Source organism: Aethalodelphis obliquidens, unplaced genomic scaffold (genome assembly GCF_003676395.1).
Source record: "Aethalodelphis obliquidens isolate GAN/ISIS:26980383/991018 unplaced genomic scaffold, ASM367639v1 scaffold45, whole genome shotgun sequence".
In the NCBI taxonomy this organism is placed as follows: Eukaryota; Metazoa; Chordata; class Mammalia; order Artiodactyla; family Delphinidae; genus Aethalodelphis; species Aethalodelphis obliquidens.
In genome coordinates this window covers 4,660,743-4,686,153 of record NW_020837989.1, presented here as the reverse complement: position 1 = coordinate 4,686,153, position 25,411 = coordinate 4,660,743, and the positions used below count along the sequence as shown (strand labels likewise).

Here is a 25,411-nt window from a genome sequence, read left to right as displayed (position 1 = left end):
GCTGCAAATGGCATTATTTCATTCTATTTTTATGGCTGAGTAATATTCCATTGTGTATATGTGCCACATCTTCTTTATCCATTCCTCTGTCTATGGACATTGAGGTTGTTTCCATGTCGTGGCTATTGTGAATAGTGCTGTTATGAACATAGGGATGCATGTATCCTTTCGAATTACACTTTTGTCTGGGTATGAAAGCAACATTTCTTGTTCAATTTCAGTTGATGACTAGATCAGTTTTCCCAGGAAAACAGCCTGAGCTCACGTGCTGCTCACATGTCTCCACTGGTATTGCCTTGGTGCATGAGATACAGCACTGAGAGGATCCCTCACACCCACCCCTGGGCCCCACCACCACATGCCCAGTGCACCCCTGAGATTAAAGCTGGGTTCACGGGCTAGAGTTTCTGCTGAGGACTGAACCGGCTGGTGTGCAGCTTTGATCAACAAGTCACTCAGGTAAGACATAAGAAACAGCTCAAATCCAATTTTGTGCAGGATCCTCCTGGGAGCTGGAAGGGGTGGGGAGGAGAGAGACATGGAAGATTTTCCCATACGTGACCTCAGCTGCTATACTTCGCTCAACTGGTAATTATTTAGCACCGACTGTGTTCCAGGCCTAGAAGGAGCCACAGCTCAGCTTCATGTGGTAGAGCAGAAGTAGGAGCTGAAATACATGTGCGCTGGCGCCGCTAGCTCTGCTTTGGCCCAGGGGGAGATGGGCACCCTTTTTTCAAATTCCTCAACCTAGAAGGAGCACCAGTTTTCTGATTCACAAAAAGAGAAGTGTGTGCTAGCAGAGGCAGGGCATAATGCAGAAGACAAAAAATTACAAAGTTCCTCCTTGCTTGGAGCTCACATTCCAGAGAGGGAAACCAAAAATGATACCTGTTCTGAAGAAAAATCAAGCAAAAGGAGATGATGGAGGCGATCTCCGGTATTTTATCGATAGATCAGCTGGTGAGGGAAGCTCTCTCTAAAGAACATTTGATTTGGTTCCTGAGAGATGGCAGGGAGAGAAGCACGCAAAGGTTTAGAGGAAGAGATGCAATGGCACAGCAAATTTGCAAAGGCCCTGAGACCATTACCGACCTGGTGCATTTGAGGAATATAGCAGTAAAATCAGTGTAACTAGAAGGGAAGGAGAGAGGGCACAATCTAGAAGTCAGGCCAGATCACTGAGGGCCTCATGGGTTGTGGTAAGGATACTCATCGACTATTCTAACTTGAAGGGAAGTCATAGGCCAGTTCCCAGGAGCAGAGCAAGCCTCGTGTTTGTAAACGGATCACTCTAGCTAGCGTTTCTAGCACTGTGTGTGGTGCTGTGGACATGCATAAAAGTGTCGCCACATTGTGTTTCCCTCTGTAAACTTCCACTTTTGTCAAAGAGACCGGATGGAAATTCAATTACAGAAACACTACAGCAAGTGCAGGATAAAAACCACAGGCTATTCAGTGCAGTATTATTCACCATAGCCAAAAAGGTGAAAATAATCCAAATGTGCACCCATGGATGAATGGATAAGCAAAATACGTGTATATATACAATGGAATATTATTCAATCTTAAAGAAGAGTGAAATTCTGACACATGCTACAACATGGATGAATCTTGAAAACATTATGCTAAGCGAAATAAGCCAGACACAAAAGGTCAAATATTGTATGATTCCACTTATATGGAGTACCTACAATAGTCAAATTCGTAAAGACAGAAAACAGAATGGTGGGTGGTTACCAGGGGTTGAGGGGAATGGAGGGGGGTGTGGGAATTGGGGAGTTAGTGTTAAACGGGTACAGAGTTTCAGGTTGGGAAGATGAAAAAGTTCTAGAAATGGAGAGAGGTGATGGCTGCACAACAATGTGAATGTACTTAATGCCACTGAATGGTTAAAATGGTATTTTTACCGCAATAAAAGAATTTTAAAAGGCATAGGGCTAGGATCTAGGCATGGAAGAGTGGGTATTCTAGGCAGCGGTAATAGCAAGCGCAAAGGCCAAGAGGCAGGAATGTGCGTGGTGTGCTCTGAGGAACAGGAAGAAGGCCAGTGGGCTGGGGCACAATGAAGAGAGTAAAGGGTGAGGTCTGTTCATAAATAGCCTTGTAGGACCTTGTAGTTCCTTCTAGGAATCCAGCGGAAGATGCGAAGCCATTGGAGGGATTTGAGCAGAGGGATGATCTCACCTTATCTTTGTTAAACCAGGAGCATTCTGGCTGCAGCTTTCTTTAATCTGAATCTCACTTGCAAACAAGGATAAGAAAAGCACTTACCTCACAGAGTAACTGTGAGCATTAAAAGAGGTAACGCTTGCCAAGGGTTTAACATGGTGCCTGGCATAGAGTAAGTATTTCAGTAAAAGGTAAGCACTACTGTGACAAATCCAAAGACAGCAGCCCCCTGAGGAGGAGTTTTGGAGGACTTCATGGAGGAGGTGGCAGTTCAACTAGACATAGAAGGATGGACCGGGTTTCCACCGACAGAGATGGAGAAGAGCAGGCTTTCTGGGTGGAAGGAGCTGTGTGGTCCACAGCACATGAAGGAAAACAGCCAGCAACTGGCAGGGCAGAAAGCAGGAGAGAATGTTTGATCAGCTCTAGCCTAGGTGATGGGAGTTGGGTTTTTTAAAAATTAATTAATGTCTGTGTTGGGTCTTCCTTGCACGCAGGCTTTCTCTAGTTGCGGGGAGTGGGGGCTACTCTTCACTATGGTGCCCGGGCTCCTCATCGCAGTGGCTTCTTTTGATGCGGAGCATGGGCTCTAGGTGCGGGGGGCTTCAGTAGTTGTGGCACACGGTCTCAATAGTTGTGGCTCACGGGCTCTAGGGCTCAGGCTCAGCAGTTGTGCCTCATGGGGTTAGTTGCTCTGCGGCATGTGGGATCTTCCCGGACCAGGGGTCGAACCTGTGTCCCCTGATTGGCAGGTGGATTCTTAACCACTGCACCACCAGGGAAGTCCAAAGATGGGAGTTTTGAAGGTTTCGTGGCAGATGCCAAGATCCGAGCTATGATTGCAGAAAACTGAATCTCCATTGCCCACCCTGGAGCTGGAAGAACTGGGAAGCAGGACTCGTCAGCATGCTGGTCCAAGGCTGGGGGGCTAACAGCTAGCCAGGCATGGGGGTCAGCGGCTGGGCTGGAGACCCAAGAGAATCAAGAGAACGCATGTGGGGATGGCAAAAAGGCAGGCAACCAAGAGGGCGCGTCGTCCCTCAGCATCAGAGAGGAAGCAATTAAGTGAAGACCATTGTAGGAGCCACAGGCATCGCCATCGGAGGCGGGCCCCTTAGCGGTCCGTCCGCAGAGCCCAGACGGCCCGACTTCCTCAGAACCCTCACCACGGTTACAGACACATTCGCTTGTCTAATGCGATTATGTGTTTAATGTTTCTGCTCCCAGATGTCAGGGCTCGAGTCTGTTTTCATTTCATCCCGGTGCCTGGCGCAGTTTGCCGAGTAGCTGAAGAGGAGATAGGAACCGACAAAAGATTTCGAGAAAGGGCTCCGTGAGCTGAGTGCCCAGAGGCACACGTAGGACTGGAGGGCATTCCAACTGCGGCTGTATTCGCGTGAGAAAAAGTCCTGCAGAGAAGTTCCGGGTACCTCCCCGCGGGTTGGCAGGGACAACAGACAGGTGGCGGGGTGGGGGGTACAGCACCTCCCAGTTTACAGAGGGCATTCACACCTACTGCCAGGAACTCGGAGGGAAGAAAACCAGGGCCCGCCCCACAGAACCTCGCGCGTGCAGCGCAGCCGCGGCTCCTTTTCCCGCCTGGGAACGCCGAGGCCCGGGGGGCGCAAAGGAGGTCCGCAGGTCCTCGGGACCGACGCTCTGGGGGTGGGAAGTCACAGCCCTACTCCCTGGTGCGGAGTGTCCGGCCGGGTTCCAGCACGATTTGCATATCCCTGGGGAGCCCGAAAACTCTCGGTTGGAGTCCGGAGCCGAAGTGGCCGGGCGGGACTTTGGGGGTCCCTGGGAGCGCGTCCCAGCCCACACCAGTTAGCGCCCAACTTGCCAACTCCCCGACTTTCGCAAAGCTCCCGCGGGCGGGGGAGCAGCGGAGGAGCGGGCCGCACCATCGCGGCCCGAGAGGGGGGAGCGGTCTGCACTGGGCCCTCGCCGCGTCCGGGCGGAGCAGAAAGAGCAGGGAGAAGGCCGCGGCTCGCGGCGTATGACTCTCGGCAGCCGACCCCGAGGAGGCGGGGTGGGACGCGCGGCTCGGCAGGACTAGGGGTCGGCGGTGTTGGCGGCGCCCACCCCCCCCGCGGTGGCGGCGCGGTGGCGGAGTCCGGCTCCCCGGCCTGCAAACGGCGGAAGTGCCGCGGAGTTGGAGCGGGGCCGGCGCCGCGGTCGCTTCTCTTCGCTGAGGTACTGCCGCCGCCGGGCGGACGGGCGGACGCGCGGAGCTGGGGGCGGCGCGGCGGGGCCGGCGGGGCGCGGCGGGGCTGACTGGCCCCGATGAGGCGGAAGGAGAAGCGGCTTCTGCAGGCGGTGGCGCTGGTGCTGGCGGCCCTGGTCCTTCTGCCCAACGTGGGGCTCTGGGCGCTGTACCGCGAGCGGCAGCCCGACGGCACACCCGGGGGATCCGGAGCAGCGGTGGCCCTGGCGGCCGGACAGGTGAGTCCCCCAGCTGCCATGCAGTTGGAAACATGCTCTTCCTGAATTCACCTCTGGCCTTCGGTTCCTTCCTTCATCGGCCCCTGTCTGCCTCGTCAGAGTCAGGTCCAGAGACTCCTCGGTTCTTCCCATTGTTTCAGGTGGGAAAATTGAGGCTCAGGGAAGGATAGGACTTGTCCTACGCTATTCAGAAACCGAACCAACTGATGCCCAGTGTGATGGTCTGTTTCTTACCATAGGTTACCATCCTCTTTTCTGTCCCTGTGTGGTGTCCCCTCACCTCTTCCAGCATCCCTCTCTTTTGGAGGATCCTACAGCCCTGTATCCCAGGATGACTTCTTCTGGAGATGTTGGTCCTTCTATTTGGTGTCCAGGTCTTTTCCGCTTTTCCCCCCACCTGCTGATCGCGATGTTTCCTACTCAGGTCAGCTCCTTTTCTTGTTTACCCATCTGCCCAGAGAGACACCTGGGCCTTCTTCCTCTCCACCCTCCCTCTTTCCCAGCCGTCTTTCTTTCCCAGATCCTGTGGATTCCTCGGCGGATGCAAGGATCATGCTCTCCTTGGAGCTTCAGGCCCTGGGAGATGGTGGTGGAGCTCTGGTCTTTGAGGGGCCTGCTGCCTTTGACTTTCTGGGAATCCAGAAGTGGGGGCTGTGGTGGGAGAACCCTCAAATTCCCCAGAGGCTATTTGTGCCCAGTGCTCTGAGGATGGAACATCAGATGCTTCCCCTGTCCCTTCTCAGAGTACCCATGACCCCTTCTGAACTTGTCCAGGCTGATTAGGTGTTGTGTTTCTTGCAGCCAAGACTGAAATCTTAATTACTTTTGCCTCCTCTGAACTCACCTATGTACATTTGTGTGTGTGTGTGTGTGTGTGTGTGTGTGTGTGTGTGTGTGTGTGTTTGAGAGAGAGAGAGAGAGAGGAGTACATGTAGACTGCTAGCAAAAGCTCTGTCACATCACTCCTACTGTCCTAGCTCCTAGGTGCCAGTGAGGCTATATATGCATGAACTGTTTCACACAGTGGGACATTTCAGGTTCTCTTGTGGGATTTGCTTGGTCCCGTGGAAAGTGGGTAAGTTGTGCATCAGGGCTGAACTTGACTGATGGTCGGCCGGATAAGGGAAGAGGCTGACTTTGGATGGTTTTCCTTTCTTCCCAGGATCAGGCTGCTGTCTTGAGTACAGAGGGCTCTTTGCGACAGGGCTGACCAGTTTGAAGGCAGCCTGTCATTCTGGTAATTGTTGCAAACCATCCTGGAGGACCTGGTTAATCCTTTTGGTAGATCTACTGTTTGGAAAGTAAGGCCCCAACTCCTTTCCTAAACCCCTGGTTCAAACCCTGACAGCTGACTTCGACACCTCTCTCTTAAATTCTGTATCTATATGGGGTTTTCCTTCATGAAATCTGTTCCCACCCTGTACTAGCATCAGGGTCAGGAGTTCAGGGTTCTGTCCTCGCTTTACTATTAACTTGCTGTGTGTGTCCTTGATCACCTCCCATCTCCCTCTCTGAGCCTCCCTTTCTCCATCTGTAAAATGTGTTTACTGGTCCAGCTCCAGCTTTCTGTGATACCGTCAGTGAACCAATGTGGAGGACAATGGCCACTTCTTTTTCCTTTCCTAAGGCAGGAGCCCCTTGTAGCATCCCTAGCTGTGAGGACTCCTTACTGGACACAGCCCCAGATCAAGGGGGCATTGTCCTGCCCAAGTGCAGACTCTCCTTTGGAATAGCTGTAGCCAGTTCTGAAATAGCTCCTGACATTCTGCCTCTGCCTGGAGAAAGCCCTCATATTTCATTTGCTGTGGATGCCAGAGAAATCCTGATTTTCATTTTCTATAGACCCAGATGTGTAGAGAGAAGTCAAGGTTAACTGCCAGTTTAGCCTGAGCTTTCAAAGTAAATTAGTCACTTGCACAAGAGGGGATTGATGGAGTAAGGCAACCTTTTGGGCAGAGAGAGAGGGGAGCAACAGCTGGGCGCTGCTCGGAGCCCTTAACTGAAATGGACAGAGGGGCTCATCTGGGAAGGTCTAGTTCTTGTTCATTTCTTTTTCTCTGGAATATCATGAAGGGGAAGAGGAGAAAGAAGTGGTAAAAGGGTTTGGTGGTGGTGGTAGGGGGTGCCAACTGATGATCCTTGCTTTAAAGAAAATATCTCAGCCTCCTGGGAGCAGTAGAATGGAGCTATTTCCCCAACGATCAGCTCTTCTAGGTGCTGTAGGATTCAGCATTCATCTGCTGCCTTTCAGGAACACCCTGCCAAATTTCCACACAGCCCCTTTTTGTTTCACTCTCCTGCAGATGCATAGCACTAGGCTTCGCCTCGAGTCCTTTTGAATGTCAGCTGGCCTCAAGGGAGGAGGCTGACTTCTCAGAGTGCTGGTGTTCCATCCCTCATCCCAGAGCGCTGGAATGTGCACGTACCACATCAGGCTGCTATCTGGGGAATCTGGCATCTCAAGCACACAGAGCTTCTTTTGACAGGGCTGACCAGTTCTGAGCTCAGCTTGTCACTCCTGTAATTGTTGAGGATATCCCAGAGCACCTCATTGATCTTTCGAGTAGAAATAACTGCAGAGGCTCTGGAGGGAAATCGGACAACAGGATTTTATCCAAATGAAAACTATATTCCTTGTGGATTTGAGAGAAGTTTCCTTGCTGGTAACGTACTCACTGTTTTAGTCCTTTAACTCCTTGATTTCTCCACTGGATTAAAGAATACAGGATTTTAAATTCAGAGGGTTTGTCATCTGCTAGAACGTAAGTCTATGTAACTTATGCTAGCTTATGCTTAGCGTACTACTGGAGCTGGGTAGGGCAGCTGATTTGTAAAGGACACACAAAGCTTCAAGGATTTGAGCATTCATCTGGTCGGACAGCTGGCTTCTTGGAAAGTAGCAAAACCAAGCAAGAAAAGCCAGTCTTGAAGCCACCTTCATTTTAATTTGGGGGGTGCCTCTCATTTCTAGTCCCAATCTGCTTAACAGCTTGGTTTAATTCTCTGATCTGTTTCATATTGCAGGTTTGGGAACTGGCTATTAAAAACCCGTGTTAAAGAAATGTGACGCAGTGCCTCCCCATTTCTGAGCCATAATCTCTTGTGAAAATGACTTCATTGGATAATAGCAAGCATGCAATAGAAATTGGTGGGATAACGGAATACCAACGACTTTAATTTTCAAATATCAAGAGTTTTTCTCATTGTTTCAGAGCTGAACTTTATTCTTAGAACATCCAGAAATCAATACTTCCCTCCCCCCGCCCCATTTTTTTATTCTTCCTGGTGGCAGAGCCTGACCCATCAGAAAGTTGAGTACCACAGAAATGTAGCCATGGAATGATTTGTTTAATTTTCTACAGAGGGGTTGGGATACTTTAGATTGCTAATCACTTCTCTGTCTGCTTGCCCAACTGAAATCTGATGCCACTGGGGAAGTGTTGTTGATTTACCTGAGCAAATCTGACTTCCTGCATTCTTTTTTCATCCTAGGCTTGCAGTTTCCTAGGGAGCCCAACTGATAAATGTCTGGGAACAGAGGCCTGGGTTTTAGTTTATTACTCTCTTGCCCTGAACGCACTGTGTGACCTCAGGAAAGTGGTTTCACCCCTCTGGGCCTTAGATTCTCCACCTGTGAAGTGAGAGCTTAGATTCAGAAGGAGCAAGGTAAATGTGTGTCAGAAGAGTGCTTCCCCTCCCCCGGCCAGGGCAGACATTGCTAATCAGTCACTTTCCCTCGAAGCCCAAACTTGGCCTCCGACTGTTTCTCAACACTGCTACTCAAGTGGAGTTAATGGCATGTTGAATCTTATTTCAGTGTAGGGGATAGATACTTTGTTAGGACTTTCCCAACTCCAGCATCCTGGGGTTCTGTGAGTTTGGAAGCTTGTGTTGGAAAGGCCTGGATAGCAGAAGTGTGTTTAAACAGGCCGCCATATCTACCTTGTGATGAGACCACTACTTAGGGATATGTTTATACTCTAATGCCTCCTCTCAGGCTGTGTTCAGCGTTTAATCTGTTGGCTCCAGTGACATGATAACAAAGAATGGAATCAGGAATGTAAAAGCAAAGGCCCATTTAAAGGATAACCATCTTGCTTGCTAATTGTACCTTGTCCGCAGTCAGCTCTTACACAGAGATGGCATCAGGATCTCATCAGTAAAAGACACTCTGAGGCAAACTTGGCAGCCAGAAATGTGTCCCGTGGCAGCTAAATGCTCACAAGGTGTTTGCAGTGGGCTCTGTATTGTGCATATATCTGACTGTATGTCATGTATGTGTCAGAGCCAGCAAGGGAAGAGCTGATGCCCCCGATGCCCCCAGGAAGACTTAAATAATTTGATTCCTGCTTCTCAGAGAACCATTGTCCTCATGCCCAAGAAAGGAGGTAGCCTATACATGCCTGAGTTCCTGTGGCTAAGGAGTGCATCGTGGCCTCTCCTCCCAGAAATGTCTTAGAGTAGAAACCACATCCTCTTCTAGGACATAGCTTAAGCCTTGGCACTTGGAAGACAGTCAGAGCGTGTTTGCTATAGGATCTATGCGTGTCAGAGCAGGAACGGTGCTACAGAAGTTATCTAGTCCAAGCCCCTCATGTAGTAGATACGGAAACTGAGGCCCAGGAGAGGGGAAATCAGTTCTCAGAGGGAGGGAGGCAGACCAGAGCCCAGTTCTTCTCCAGGTTCTTGCTCTGTTTCACCATGCATGTTTTTTCCCTTCGCATCCTAATATTTGATCCTTCTCTATGATTATATCCCTCATGAGCCAAGATTATCACTCCCAGTTTTGGAGGCCAGTACGTATTGAGACCGATTATCTGCTGGAACTTACCGGGCTTTTTTGCAGATCTATTTTTGTAAATTTTCTTTCCGAATTTTGACAGTTTTAAAGCAAGTGAAATGTATTAAATTTTAAGGTGGCAGTGGGAAACAGCAGGGCAATAGAGGAATTAAAAGGATGCATAGCATGTGGCACCATTACTGCTCCCTGTGGCAGACAGAGCCAATCTGAGTCTAAGAGCCACCTCAGATTCTCTCAGTTGCAGTTAACAGAAGGAATTAAGCCACGTAGGCTGAACTGAGTAAGGGAATATATTAACTCCTGTAACTGCAGTAGACTTCAGGTGTGGTATGATCTAGAGGTTCACATCGTAGACTGAGCCCCCAGGGTAGCAAGAAATGGTTGTAGCTCTTTCTCACCTCGTATCCACACCCAGATCCTACAGGAGAGAGTCTGCTTCTTCCGGTAGCTTCTTTATAAGAGAGTGGAAACTTGTGTCCTATAAACTGTAGCAAGACTCCTTAGGTGTTATTGGCCCAATGTGGATCTAACCATTCACACTTGTCAGCAGGATGAGCTGTGCTGATTGACCTAACCCACCCTGCAGCTAGGGGTGAGGTCAGGCCACCCAAATCATAGGAAGAGCAGTTTCCAGGAGAAAAATCTGGATGCTCTCATGGGGAGGAGGGGAAATGAAATCTAGGGATGAAGCCAACAAATGTCCACTCCAGAATCCTGCTGACACAGTGTCCCGGGCAGTCACTGTGGGGCGTCAGACCCGGGCCTTGAGATAAAACCTCTCTGCCATCTTGGACTCAGTTTTAGATACTGAACCTGCAGTCTGGAGGTCCGTATTCTCATCCCAGCTCTGCCACCCCCTGGCTGAGATGATTCACTCTGTGGGCCTCAGTGACCTCCTGGGGAAAGCCCGGGTGCAAATGCTTCCAGCACAGGGTAAGTGGAGGGTTAAGATAAAGAGCAGTTAAAAGCTGCTTTTATTTGATCTTATGAGTTCTGCTGCCGCCTTCCTTTCCCCTCACAGGTGTTCTGAGAGCTGTCCCTCTCCCCCACTCCCACACCCCCCATTCAAAGGCAGTTCATTGAAAATTTGTCTCAAGCTGAAAAAGAACTTCTGTCTCTTCAGCTTCGACTTTTTTTCTGCCTGGCCCTTCTTAGCTGGAGGAGGCGGAGTGTTCATACTTTGGAAGCTAGAGGAAGCTAAACAATTCCACTTGCTGTGGTGGGTGGGTGTGTATTTATGAGTGTGTAGCTTTCTCTCCATGTGTCTCTCTCCTCTCTCTTATCTTTGGATGGTTCCTGTTTGCTGCCCTCTGCTGAGTATAGATAGGAGAGGGAAGGGGAAAAGCAGGCCCATTTCTTCCTTCTCTTTGGTTTTGGGAGAATTCCGAGCTTCAGATGCTGAATGGTCTTCAGATTTCCTAGATGATAAGAGCCACAGTATGAAATGACACTAACAAGAAAGATGATGATGTAGATGAGAAGATGGTAATGTCAATAATAATTAATAGCAGCTACCATTTATTTAGCACTTATTCTGCTAGGCATTGGACTCATAAGCCCTTTACCTGTATGTCTTGTTAAATACTCACAATTATAGACAGGTGGGAGCCAGTGAGGGAGTGGAAGCTCACAGAGGTACAGGTATTTGCCCAAGGATGGCCCAAGGATGCACAGCGTGTGGTTGTGGAGCTGGTGTTTGAGCCTGTGAGTCTCTGACCCAGTGCTGAGGCAGGAGAAAGACCCTGCTTTCCACACCTCCCCTCCACCCCTCCTGTGAGGCTGCCATGGGGGCCCAGATGTCTGCACAGAGGGGAGTGACCATTGCTCTAAGACTGAACTTCCTCGGTGAGCCCACAAGGTCATTTGGTGACCTTGAAGAGGAGCCTTCACCCCACCCCTGCCGAAGCCGCATTGGCATAAGGAGTCCCCAATCTCGCTAGACTGAGACACTGTGGAGCAACGTGTAGGGCTTTGGCTTTGGAGCTACACTGCCTGGTTCAGGTCTCTGGCCTTGGGCAAGTCACTTGACCTCTGTGCCTGGAATCCTTGGCCTGTAAAGGCGTAATGTTAACTCTGTGGGGGTGGGCATTCTGAGGGTTGGATGAGTCACTGTGGGTGAGACCCTGAGCACCAGGCCTGGTACAGAAAGCGCTCAGTGAGTGTGGCGGTGCCTGGCTTAGAGCAGGGATCCATTCTTCTCGGCCTCCCTGTGGCGGAGGGAGGGAGGGAGGGATGCTTATATTGTCTCTGTCTGGAAGGTGGAGGATAGGTGGTTGGCCTCATGGCACAGGCTGCTCTTTGTACCCCACTCCCTGACGCTTTGGAATCTGAATCAATCATTGGGGGTGCCCACCTACTTCCTCCCCGAGGAGAGAACACAAATCCTCTGCATCCTTCTAGGCAATATTCTTTGCTGCTTCCAGGAAGTATTCTTTGGTCACTCTAGCCCCCAGGGGTCTCTCACCCTGCTTTAGTTTCCCTGAGCCCCTGGCTTTCTCTGCCCATTTAGACCAGAGGCCTTTCCAGGAAGGCATGGTCCTGTCTTTCTTTCTGCTTCTCCCTCCCTGCCCCTGTCTGTGTGTTCTGTGAGCCTCTGGACCTCCACACATGCTGCTCCCTTGCCTCTGACACCCTTCTTCCCTGCCATCTTGCCGCTAAACCTGACTCACCCCTGCTGGGGCAGCCTGGGGTAGCGGTCTCTCCTCAGGGGTCCAGAGCCCCTTATGAAAACATGCAGTGTAGTCATCGTTTTTGATCTGTCCAGCCTGTCTGCTCCTGAAGGAACCTCCGTCCCAGTCACCCTCTCTTGGTTGCCCAAAGTATTTGCTGAGGGACTGAAGGAGCAGGTGAGTGAGTGAATGATGTGTGGGTGCTCGGTGACTGCTGGCCGAGTGCAGGAAGCCTGGCCTCAGGGAATGGTTCTTCTGGAACTGCGGGGCGCTTCGGCGTCCCTGAGGAGCCTGGTAACGGTGGAGGCTCCAGGACCCGTGCCCAAGGAGCCTGCTTGGGTCAGTCTGGGGTGGGCCAAGGAGCCATGTATTCAACAGATCCTACTGAGAATCCAGCAGGGAAATCTCTCCTCTCCGCCCACGTCCCCAGCTTGTCAGCACCCCCAGGAGGCAAACCTCGCCTTCCTCCCCAGGTGCTTACTCCTTTCCCCCCAGGAGCACTTGGAACATCTATTCCTGGGGAGTGTGTTTAGCTGCAGCTTCCCCAAGTTGCCAGCCAGCTCTCCCCGGGGTACTCTGGTGCTGTTAATAGTGGCACAGTGTCAAATGCAAACAGCTCGGAGTCTGGAATTGGCATCTGGGATGGGCCGTGCCTTTTGCAGATCCCTCCGCAGTGGGCCACAGGGACCCTCTGGGGCCCTAAAGCTTTGCTTTCCGCTGGTGCCTGTGATCTGTTGCCTTTCTCAGATGGGTCCTCTGCCTTCCTGCTGTGGGGGCAAAGGTGAGATGCCCACAGAGGGGGCAGGTATTGAACTCAGGACCTTCCCAGGAAGGGTCACATTATGGAGACCCTAGGGGCCTCTCCCTTGAGTTGGAGAGAGTGTGTGATTGGGAACTGGATCCCTGATTCCCAGGCCCAGCTCTGCCTTCTCCTAAAATGAGCACAATCAGCATTCCTTCGTCGTGTCGTGGTGATGATTAAATTACATTAAAGGTAAGAAAATGAGCAGAGAGGTTCCGTGACGTATCTGGGGCCACACAGCTGGGAAGTGATGGAAATAGGGTTCCAGCCCAGGTGTCTCCCTCAAGCAGCGCAGAGCTCACAGCCCGAGGCTTCCTCCTGCTGCCTTGCCATCCGCTGACCTTGGGTGAGTCCACCCTCTTCCCTGGACGGACGTGGGAGGTTATCACTGAGAGCCCCACGAGCCTGGTTCTTGGATCCATTGTGTTGGCTCTGGAATGCTCTTCTGCGAGCCGAATGCCTCAATGCAGTATTGCAGCAGGTCTCACGGGCCACCTGGGAGCCTCACTCCTGGGCAGCTTCCCAGTTAACTGGGGTTGTATGTTTGGGCTGGTCTTGCCCTGTTACAAATGTCAGCCTCCTGGAAGAGGGAGAGGCCAGGGCTGCTGAGCAGAGGGGGCTGGCAGGGCTTTGGAGGAAGGTGGTTTCCTAAAGGGAAACAGGTTGGAAACATCTTGGCGGGGGAGTGTGTGAAAATTACTTCCTGCTGCTAAAGCACATTGTATGTGCTCAACTGAAAACTGTTATTTTTGCATGCCTCCTCCTGAGTATTGATCCGTCAGCTGCTGACAGTTAAAATGCATACCTGTGTGCATGCATCTGTGAAATAACCAGTTTCTAAATTCAGCACCTAACTTTAGTGAAAAATTAGTGACTGTTTTTGGGGCACCAGGGGCTATAGTTTGAATTCCTGGTTATTTTATTGGTAATAAACCTTAGTGGCTGTCTCCTTCAGATAACTTCTTTTATTACTTTATTTGACGTTTGTATTACTTAAAAAAAAAACAACAACCATATGTGGTATTTTATTGGAGGTTGCAAACTGGTGGCCTGTGGGCCACATGTAGCCCAGAGACATGTTTTGTGTGGTTCATCCAATGCTGGCCCATAAATGGTTGGATGTCTTTATTTTTAAATGTTAGTAAGTTGTTGTCAGTACCTAAACATTGGAATATCTCACATTTTTAAAAATTATCTTTTCTGGCTTTTGGGGGAAAATGGAAAGGTCTAGCAGCTGGGCCCGGGTTACAGCATCACAAAAAGTGGCTGGATCTGTGTAGCAGCTGCCCCATCTAGACAGGCTCCGGCTCTTGAGTCGGCCGTGGCCCCTGCCACACTTTGTGATCTCAAACCTGGGTTCCTCACCCTTTCCTGTAACTGTGCTGGCCTCTGGGGACATTTGAGTTTGGGAGCCCTGCTTTATAACCTGTGTCCAGTTTGTCACTTGACAGATGAGCCAACCGAGGTTCAAAGAGCATAAGTGACAGGACAAGTTACAGAGCCAGTAAGCTGAGGCTGGTCCTTCTGACTGTAAGCCAGAATGTTGTAGTGCTATGTTTTGCCATTTCTCTAGGCAGAGGGAAGTTATATTGAAGGAGCTTCCCTAGCAGGACAGCAGAGAGGGCTTCCAGCTGGAGAGAAGGGGTCCCAGAGAGCTGCCATTTGGGCCTAGGCTTCCTCCTATCTCTACCCCCAAACGTGGCCAGTGTATTTTATGTATTCTTGTAGCCCAGAGAATATTTTAGGCTTTGCAGGCCATATGATCTCTGCTGCAGCTCCCCAGCCCTGTCATTGTAGTGTGAAAGCAGCAGAGACAATACATAAATGAATGGGCATGCCCTGTGCCAGTAAAACTTTATCTGCAGAATCACGCAGCAGACCGGTTGGCAGGCCCTGGTTTGCTGACCCCATGTTCTGGTGTTTTCCTGGTGGAGGAAATGCCTTCACTTGCTGTGTGACCTTGGGCGGGTCTTTCTCCAAGGACCACATCTCCCATGGATGAATGGACTGCTGTGGGTTGAATCGTGTCCCCCCTGAAAAGATACGTTGAAGTTCTAACGCCAGGCCCTAAGAATGTGACCATACTCGGTCATTGCCGATGTGTTTGGTTAAGATGAGGACATGCTAGAGTAGCATGGTCTTGTGTGACTTAATCATGTGTGACTGACTGGTGTCTTTATAAGAGGAGGGACACAGTGAAGGAAGACGGCCATGTGAAGTCTGAGGCAGAGATGGAAGCTGTGCTGTGTAAACCAGGAGGCCTGGGGCGACCAGCAGCTGGAAGAGGCAAAGGCGCATCCTCCCCCAGAGGCTTTGGAGGGAGGCTGGCCTTGCCAACGCCTCACTTCTGAACTTGTAGCCTCCAGAACTGTGAGGCAGTAACTTTCTTTTTTTAAGCCACGTAGTTTGTGGTCACTTTTTCTGGCAGCCCTAGGAAATGAATGCATGGACCATTTTCTCATCAGATTGTCTTATGTGTGTGCATGAGTATGTTTGTATGTTGTGTTTGTGTGGAGATGGACAAAACACTGTTGGCAAAGGCAGGGATAATTGTCTTAATCTCTTCCAGCTACTTCAGTTCCTTTTGAATTCATGGGAAAAATCCTCACTTCCTGTGGAGGATTAGCTTATTACCCTGCACATATGTATTCTTTAGCTAAAGCCATTCTCCTTGTTAAGACATCAACCTCTTTCAAATTTTTTTTTTAACACTTAGCTATTAGCCTTGAATACCAATGAGTAAACACATGTTACATTCTGCCTTTTACTTAACTGTATTGCCTCTTTGTTTTTGAGTTCCCACTACAGTGGTTTCAACAATTTGTTTTTGTTCTGGGTCCCACCTCAGTTGATTTGGGGCGGGGGTCATTACTATGTGGTAGGCACAGAAAACAGCCCCTGCCTTCAGGGAGCTCCTAGTCTACAGGGTACACAGTCAAGTTCACAGTGATGTGGCGCATAGGCAGAGCAGCCTAAGTACTGAGGGAGGGGTCAGCCCGGCGATGCCAGGAGGAAGAGGTCAGGAAGGACTTCTGAAAGGCAGTGACTTATAAGGTGGCCCTGAGGAAGGTTAGGAATTTAGCAAAGCACCCATACTGGGATTGGGGTCTCTCAGGTGGCAGAGTCACTGCACCTTTGGATGCCCTTTAGAGAGTCACTGCAGGGAGTGAGGGCTGTGTCATGGGGCCTCTGATTGGGAGGCTGGTCCTCAGGACACAGGGAAGCCGGGGATAGAGTTTGCACAGATGATGGCCTGATCCGAGGTGTGCCTCAGAAAGGTGGAAGTGGCAACGCAGGAGGCACCGGAGGCCGGGGCAGCAGGTTGGAGGCTATGGGAGTGGAGGGAGAATGAATCCATTCGTCCGCACACTGCACCCTGCTGTGGACCAGATGCCGTGCCAGGTAGTGAGGCCACCAAGCTGCGTGACTGTCAGCCCCTGAGCTTCAGACGCTCATCACGGTAACTCCTCTGCAGGCCGCTTTGGCCAGACACGGTCTTAAGCACCTTACATACATTATTGTTCTTAATCTTCATAGCAATCCAATGGCAAGCACGCTATAAATATCCCCATTTTATAGAGGAGGGCACTCGGCACCAAGGAGATGAAATATTGCACCCCAAGTCACACAGCTGGTCACTGATGGAGCTGTGGCTGGCCTGCAGGGTCTGAGCTTTCACCACCACACTTGGCTCCACGCACCAGCCGAGTCACTCGGGATCCAGTGGGATCTCCCTCTGGTGGCCGCAGGTACGGGGTTATATGTGAGCACACAGGAGAGCCAGTTAGCTCAGATGGATGGAGCGGGGGCGGTGGGAGCAGGGAAGTCTTCCAGAAGGTGGAGCTCCTGACCTAAGTCTTTGAAGGCAGGGGCAGGGCTGGGGAGGGGTGGGGAGCATAGGGATTCCCAGCAGAGGGGAAGCACAGTCAAAAACCCAGAGTGGGGAAAACCATGCGGCATGTGCAGGGTCTCCCAGGTTCATGTTGCTGGCCCCTAAGGAGTAGAGCCAGGAGTGGGCCTGGGAGAGGCTGGGGTGTTGGTGAGGCCAGGTCCATGGGCTGGACTCCACATGGCGGTTCCCAGAGACGTAAAGGGTGTCGGGCAGAGAAATCATGTGATCAGACTTGCTCTCTGACGAGTCTGGAGGTCTAGAGTTGAAAAAGACCTAAGAAGTCATTTTGTCAACTGCTGTCAGATGTCTGCACGTGAGGCCAGATGGGACAGAGGAGCTCCCAGGACAGCACTTGCGGGGCCTGAGCGCTCCAAGCGCGGGATGAGATCCAGAAGGCTCAACATGTGGTTCAGCCGGCTTTGGGGCCTATAGTTCTATTTCATTCAACATGTCATTGATCCAGCAGATTTTGACTGAATCCTGAATGTGCCCAGGAGGGCTCTCTGCTACGCACTTGACATTCCAGGAGGAAAGGACATGGTCTCTGTTCTTGTGCCCTTAAGGACCTGCTGGACCTCTAGGCACACAGTGCCAGGGCAGGGTTGTGAGCAGTTGGTGGAGTGGGCACGGGGCCCTGAAGGCATGATAGAGGATGCACAGTAGCCTTTGAGCTGATCTCTGTGCTGCCCCCTCTCTCCTCGCTCCCTCCCCACCTCAACCGCAGGCTTATAAGGCCACAGGTTTGCCTGGGTTTGAATCCCAGTTCTGTTCTTTACTAGCTGTGACACTTTGGGAAAGTTATTGAGTCTGTCTCCTATGTTAAAATTTTAATTTAAATCAGGATTAAATTAGTTCACATACACAAAGCACTTGCAATAGTGCCTGGCATATAAAAAGTGGTACATAGATGCTATTATTATGTCAGATCCAGAATCCCTTAGCCTAACCCCTCTGTATGAGGCGTATTTTAGGATTCACAGTTATGTTCGTCAGGGTTCTATCAGGAGAGAGAAACCACCCAGTAATCTGGACATGGAACTTTGAGTATAAAGAACTATTAACTGTGACAGGAGATTGGAGTAATGAAGGATTGGCTATTACGAAGTGAAGAGAGCTCTAAATATGTTCTAAAGAATGTGGGAATAGCAGATACAGGAGCAGCCACTAGCCCTCGGGCAGAGATAGAACAGCAAGAAGCACAACCCCGACTCCGTTAAGATAGAATTCCTAAGGAAGATATCCCTCCTGGGCTGAGATAGAGCTCTTAAGGAAGAGGGCGGAGATCTTGACTTTGTTGGGGAGGGAACAGCTGTGCTTACTGAATGGCAGAGAAGTAGCTCTGGTGCCACTCCAGTGAAATGTGCTGGAGAAAGCTGTTTGTGGTGGGGTAAGCCGTTCTTGGTGAGGTGTCTCATGGAACCCATTTAGCTACCAAACCGCCCAAGGGAGTAGGTGTTAGGGGGAAGCTGCCAGCAGCTGGATGCTGCTGGTCACTGAAGCTGGACGACGGAGAAGGTGAGCTTGCTACAGGAGCCTGGACCGGGGAAGTCATCCATGCTGCCTGCCTGGCAAATACACCAAAACCAGGATGAAAAACAGAGAAACAGAAAACCCTTCCTTCTGCAGTGTCTCTCTAGCGTCTGCTGATCACTGTTAATATCATGTTATCTGGCAAGGGAAAAATGTTTAAAGGGCCCAGATCCATCTTCACACAGCTGTCAAAGAAGGTGAATTTGAAGTTGAGAGGCAATAAGTTGTCGGGTGGCATACGAATCTTTCTGAATTAGGAAAGTTAATACAGCGCACACACTGCATTATGTAATAGCCCCAGCAGGGTCTGTGGTTGCCCCCTATAATCATAACACATTTTTTTTTCCCTGTGGCAGAACTGTGAGAATATTCACACTAAGTGAATAAATAAAGACTATAAGTAGCCTCATGTCTGTTCAGGTCAGGTTTTGTCATTAAACGAGTTCCAAAAAAAGCTTTTGGATTCTGACATCAAGGCTAAGGGATTGTTGACCCATATTATTTTTACTACCTTTCTCCAAGCAGCAGCCAGAGTGGTCTTCTGGAAATATGAATCGTGCCACTGGCTCTCCTGAGGACCCATCAGTAGCTTCCTGTTGTTCTGAGATACAGACTAAACTCCACTCCAGGTCCCTCCCCACATTACCTTCCCCCTCCGCCCTCCATTCTACTGACCTGCAACAAGCTGTGCATTCTCCTGCACAGAGTCTTTCTCATCGCATGGGCGCTCTGCCAGTTACCCTACCACACACACACCCCATGCCTGCATGCGTGCAAACGGCTTGGTTAATGCTGCCCCACCCTTTAGATCTCAGCTCAGGTGTCCCAACCTCAGGGGAGCTTTCTGATCCAACACCCCCCGCACCACATGCACACCCGCCAACCCTCACGCCAGTCGAGGCTTTTTTTTTTTTTTTTTTTTTGCGGTACGCGGGCCTCTCACTGTTGTGGCCTCTCCCGTTGCGGAGCACAGGCTCCGGACGCGCAGGCTCAGTGGCCAGGGCCTAGCCGCTCCGCGGCATGTGGGATCTTCCCGGACCCGGGCATGAACCCGCGTCCCCTGCATCGGTAGGCGGACTCTCAACCACTGCGCCAACAGGGAAGCCCGAGGCTTTTATACTTTAAAGCACATGTCTTAGTTTGTGATTACACAGACTTACTGTTAGTGTGATTATTTGATTAGTATGTCTCCCTACTATTCTATAAGCGCCATGAGGACAGTGGCTGTGTCTGTTTTCCCCCTCATTATTTTATCCCCTGTGCTTTACCCAGTGCCTGGCATATGACATATTTGATCAGTGAGAAAATGAATGAACAATCTTGGATTGGATCCTGAACCAGAAAAAAAATTAGCATGAAGGACATTACATCAGATCAATTGGCAAAATTTGGATATTGACTGTAGATTAGATAAGAGTGTTGTTTCAGTGTTAAATTTCCTGATTTTTATGTCCTTAGTCACAGGAAATACACGCCAAAGAATTTAGGACTCGAGGATTATTATGTCTTCAACTTTCTCTCAAATGTTTCTGAAAAAAATTATAGATACAGATGGCAGAGAGGGGGAAAGAAAGATAACAGGAAGGTGGAAAATGGTAACAGCAAACATGGTTGAAAGATTCATTGTGCTTTTCTTGCATCTTCTCTGTAAGTTTGAAATTATTTCACAACAAAACTTTTTTTAAAATTTGGTGAATACAATGGACAGATAATCCAAAATGAAAGTAAATAAGGAAACACAACCTTTAAATGTTACATTAAACAAGATGGAAATAATTGATATTTATAGGACATTCCATGCAAAAACAGCAGATTACACTTTCTTCTCAAGTGCTCATGGAACATACTCCAGGATAGACCATACCTTGGGTCACAAATCAAGACTTGGTAAATTTAAGAAAATTGAAATCACATCAAGTATCTTTTCCGACCACAACGCTGAGACTAGATATCAATTACAGGAAAAAATCTCTAAAAAATACAAACACATGGAGGCTAAACAATACACTACTAAATAAACAAGAGATCACTGAAGAAATCAAAGAGGAAATCAAAAAATACCTAGAAGCAAATGACAATGAAAACACGACAACCCAAAACCTATGGGATGCATCAAAAGCAGTTCTAGGGGCTTCCCTGGTGGCGCAGTGGTTGAGAATCCTCCTGCCGATGCAGGGGACACAGGTTCGTGTCCCGGTCTGGGACGATCCCGCATGCCGCGGAGCAGCTGGACCCGTGAGCCATGGCCGCTGAGCCTGTGCGTCCGGAGCCTGTGCTCCGCAATGGGAGAGGCCACAACAGTGAGAGGCCCGCATACCACAAAAAAAAAAGAAAAAAGGGAGAAGACTCAAATCAACAGAATTAGAAATGGAAAAGGAAAAGTAACAACTGACACTGCAGAAGTACAAAGGATCGTGAGAGATTACTACAAGCAACTATATGCCAATAAAATGGACAACCTGGAAGAAATGGACAAATTCTTAGAAAAGCACAACCTTCCAAGACTGAACCAAGAAGAAATAGAAAATATAAACAGACGAATCACAAGCACTGAAATTGAAACAGTGAATAAAAAACTTCCAACAAACAAAAGTCCAGGACCAGATGGCTTCACAGGCGAAGTCTGTCAAACATTTAGAGAAGAGCTAACACCTATCCTCCTCAAACTCTTCTAAAATATAGCAGAGAGAGGAACACTCCCAGACTCATTCTACGAGGCCACCATCATCCTGATACCAAAACCAGACAAAGATGCCACAAAAAAAGAAAACAATAGGCCAATATCACTGGTGAACATAGATGCAAAAATCCTCAACAAAATACTAACAAACAGAATTCAACAGCACATTAAAAGGATCATCCATCATGATCAAGTGGGGTTTATCCCAGGAATACAAGGATTCTTCAATATACGCAAATCAGTCAATGTGGTACACCATATTAACAAATTGAAGGAGAAAAACCATATGATCATCTCAATAGATGCAGAAAAAGCTTTTGACAAAATTCAACACCATTTATGATAAAAACCCTCCAGAAAGTAGGCATAGAGGGAACTTAACTCAACGTAATAAAGGCCATATTTGACAAACCCATAGCCAACATTATCCTCAGTGGTGAAAAACTGAAACCATTTCCACTAAGATCAGCAACGAGACAAGGTTGTCCACTCTCACCACTATTATTCAACATAGTTTTGGAAGTTTTAGCCACAGCAATCAGAGAAGAAAAAGAAATAAAGGAATCCAAATTGGAAAAGAAGAAGTAAAACTGTCACTGTTTGCAGATGACATGATACTATACATAGAGAATCCTAAACATGCCACCAGAAAACTACTAGAGCTAATCAATGAATTTGGTAAAGTAGCAGGATAAAAAATGCACAGAAATCTCTTACATTCCTATACACTAAAGATGAAAAATCTGAATGAGAAATTAGAGAAACACTCCCGTTTACCTTTGCAACAAAAAGAATAAAATACCTAGGAATAAACCTACCTAAGGAGACAAAAGACCTGTATGCAGCAAACTATAAGACACTGATGAAAGAAATTAAAGACGATATAAACAGATGGAGAGATATACCATGTTCTTGGATTGGAAGAATCAACATTGTGAAAATGACTATACTACCCAAAGCAATCTACAGATTCAGTGCAATCCCTATCAAACTACCAATGGCATTTTTCACAGAACTAGAACAAAACATTTCACAACTTGTGTAGAAACACAAACGACCCTGAATAGCCAAAGCAATCTTGAGAAAGAAAAACGGAGCTGGAGGAATCAGGCTCCCAGACTTCAGACTATACTACAAAGCTACAGTAATCAAGACAGTATGATACTGGCACCAAAACAGACATATAGATCAATAGAACAGGATAGAAAGCCCAGAGATAAACCCGTACACATATGGTCACCTTATTTTTGATAAAGGAGGCAAAAATATACAGTGGAGAAAAGACAGCCTCTTCAATAAGTGGTGGTGAGAAAACCGGACAGTTACATGTAAAAGAATGAAATTAGAACACTCCCTAACACCATACATAAAAATAAACTCAAAATGGATTAAAGACCTAAATGTAAGGCCAGACACTGTAAAACTCTTAGAGGAAAACATAGGCAGAACACTCTATGACATAAATCACAGCAAGATCCTTTTTGACCCACCTTCTAGAGTAAGGGAAATAAAAACAAAAATAAAGAGATGGGACCTAATAAAACGTAAAAGTTTTTGCACAGCAAAGGAAACCATAAACAAGATGAAAAAACAACCCTCAGAATGGGAGAAAATATTTGCAAATGAAGCAACTGACAAAGGATTAATCTCCAAAATTTACAAGCAGCTCATGCAGCTCAATATCAAAAAAAACAAACAGCCTAATCCAGAAATGGGCAGAAGACCTAAATAGACATGTCTCCAGAGAAGATATACAGATTGCCAACAAACACATGAAAGGATGCTGAACATCACTAATCATTAGAGAAATGCAAATCAAAACTACAGTGAGGTATCACCTCAAACCATTCAGAATGGGCAGAAGATCTACAAACAAAAAAATGCTTCAGTGCTTTGTGACCGCCTGGAGGGGTGGGATAGGGAGTGTGGGAGGGAGGGAGACGCAAGCGGGAAGAGATATGGGAACATATGTATATATATAACTGATTCATTTTGTTATGAAGCAGAAACTAACACACCATTGTAAAGCAATTATACTACAATAAAGATGTTAAAAAAAAATGCTGGAGAAGGTGTGGAGAAAAGAGAACCCTCTTGCACTGTTGGTGGGAATTTACATCGGTACAGCCACTATAGAGAACAGTATGCAGGTTCTTTAAAAAACTAAAAATAGAACTACCATACGACCCAGCAATCCCACTCCTGGGCATATACCCTGAGAAAACCATAATTCAAAAAGAGTCATGTATCCCAATGTTCATTGCAGCTCTATTTACAATAGCCAGGACAATGGAAGCAACCTAAGTGTCCATCGACAGATGAATGGATAAAGAAGATGTGGCACATATATACAATGGAATATTACTCAGCCATTAAAAGAAACAAAATTATTTGTAATGAGGTGGATGGACCTAGAGTCTGTCATACAGAGTGAAATAAGTCAGAAAGAGAAATACAAATATCGTATGCTAACATATATATATGGAATCTAAAAAAAAGGTTCTGAAGAACCTAGGGGCAGGACAGGAATAAAGATGCAGGCGTAGAGAATGGACCTGAGGACACGAGAAGGGGAAGGGTAAGTTGGGACAAAGTGAGAGAATGGCATGGACATATATACACTACCAAATGTAAAATAGATAGCTAGTGGGAAGCAGCTGCATAGCACAGGGAGATCAGCTCAGTGCTTTGTGACCACCTAGAGGGGTGGCATAGGGAGGGTGGGAGGGAGACGCAAGAGGGAGGGGATATGGGGATATATGTATATGTATAGCTGATTCACTTTGTTATACAGCAGAAACTAACACCATTGTAAAGCAATTATACTCCAATGAAGATATTTAAAAAAAAATTGGTGAATAGAAATAAAAGTATAAAAGGGGAAAGGGATGCTAGGAGGAGGACACGTACCCCCCCCACCCCACCACCGTCCCCCAGGTGGGAAGGCAAGAGGGCAGGAAGAGGGGCTTGATCCCTTTGGGGGAACTTTGAGGAGGGCTTTGTAGCTGGAATGTGCCCTGGGGCTGCAGAAGGACCAGGCGGGGATGGAGCTGGAGCCCTCATCTGGTCAGCCTGAGGGAGTGAAGTGCTCAGCTGGTCAGCCAGCCTTACGTTGAGTCATCCACACCTACCCCCTCTACATCCTTGTGGTGATTACTGAGAAAAAACCTGCCTACCTGGGTCTCCTATCTGATTTCTCTTTGAGTTTAATAACAGTGAAGCTCTCATCCAAGTATGAGGATTACTCCTTCTACCCTAAAACTGTGACTTTCCTGTTGTCTGCTTGCTGTTAAACTCACCATGTGGTTCCTGTTTTGGTTTCATATTACCATATAACAAATTATCCCAAAGTGTGGTGGCTTAACACAATATTGATTACCAAACGGCTTCTGTGGGTCAGGAATTTGGGCTTAGCTGGGTGGCTCTGGCTCATGGTCAGTCTCTCACGAGATTGCAATCGAGGTGATGGCTGCAGTCCCCTGAAATCTTGACTGGGCCTGAGGAGTCTGCTGCTAAGGTGGCTCCCTCACCTGGCTGTTGGTGGGAGGCCTCAGTTCCTCAACTCCTGGACCTCTCCATAGGGAAGCTTGGGTGTCCTTATTGCATAGCAGCGAGCTTCCCCCAGAGCAGGTGATCTGAGAGAGAGAGCAAGCAGGAAGCCACAAACTTCTATGACCTAGTCTCTGAAGTCGCACGTTGTCACTGACACTTTATTCTCTTAGTTAGAAGCGAGTCACTAAGTTCGGCCTACATGCAAAGAGAGAAGAATTAGACCCCACCTTTTGAAGGAAACCATCACACAGTTCTTGAAGGCCCTACTGTGTGCTTGGCACTGTAGGTGGTTGAAGGGAACCAAGGCATGGATCAACGTCTGTCCTCTAGAAGTTTACATCTGTTTAGGGAAGTAAGACGTGCTCTGAAACTGGTCATAAGAACCAAACTCCACGGCAAACCAAATCAGAATGGATAGCAAAGGAGAGCTCTTTGGAGCAGGTGACATCTGGGCTGGGCCTTCACGGGTAGTAACTCCCTAGGTTTTTGACCATGATTGTTGGCACCATTGTATGTGATAATGAATACTGATGGTAGCATTTGGTGCTTTCCCCGTGACAGGCACTGTGCCAAGCAGGACAGCCTTATAGCACATCTCCCTTTGTGAACAGCATTCCATAGAATTGTGAAACGAAGCAGTCCTGATGCCAGGCGCTTCATTTATGTTACTTCGTTTATTGCTTTGAACTGCCTTATGGTGTCACTGTTATAACCCCCATTTTACAGATGACAAGGATACGGTTTAGAGAAATTAAGTAACTTATGCAAGATCACACAGCTGGTAAGCGGCAGGGGGTTAAGACCACAGGTCCTGTAGGTTTATTTTTAATTTATTTTGTTTACTTATTTTTGGCTGCATTGGATCTGCATT

General features: G+C 48.3%; 1 protein-coding gene across 6 annotated transcripts in view; it reads left to right on the top strand.

Annotated features, from left to right (window-relative positions):
- Nucleotides 1-4,327: 4,327 nt before the first annotated feature.
- Nucleotides 4,328-25,411, top strand: part of GALNT10 (polypeptide N-acetylgalactosaminyltransferase 10) — a 225,326-nt gene continuing 204,242 nt past the window's right edge. For 2 of the 6 annotated variants that reach the window (XM_027081477.1, XM_027081476.1), the window contains exon 1: nt 4,530-4,614. Coding sequence is in view for 3 of the 6 variants with exons in the window: in XM_027081475.1 (XP_026937276.1) it covers nt 4,456-4,614 (159 nt within the window). In the remaining 3 variants the exon portion in view is untranslated. Of the gene's footprint in view, nt 4,615-25,411 lie in introns of all 6 variants that reach the window. The other 4 variants (XR_003427703.1, XM_027081475.1, XM_027081472.1 and 1 more) reach the window with 4 other exon arrangements.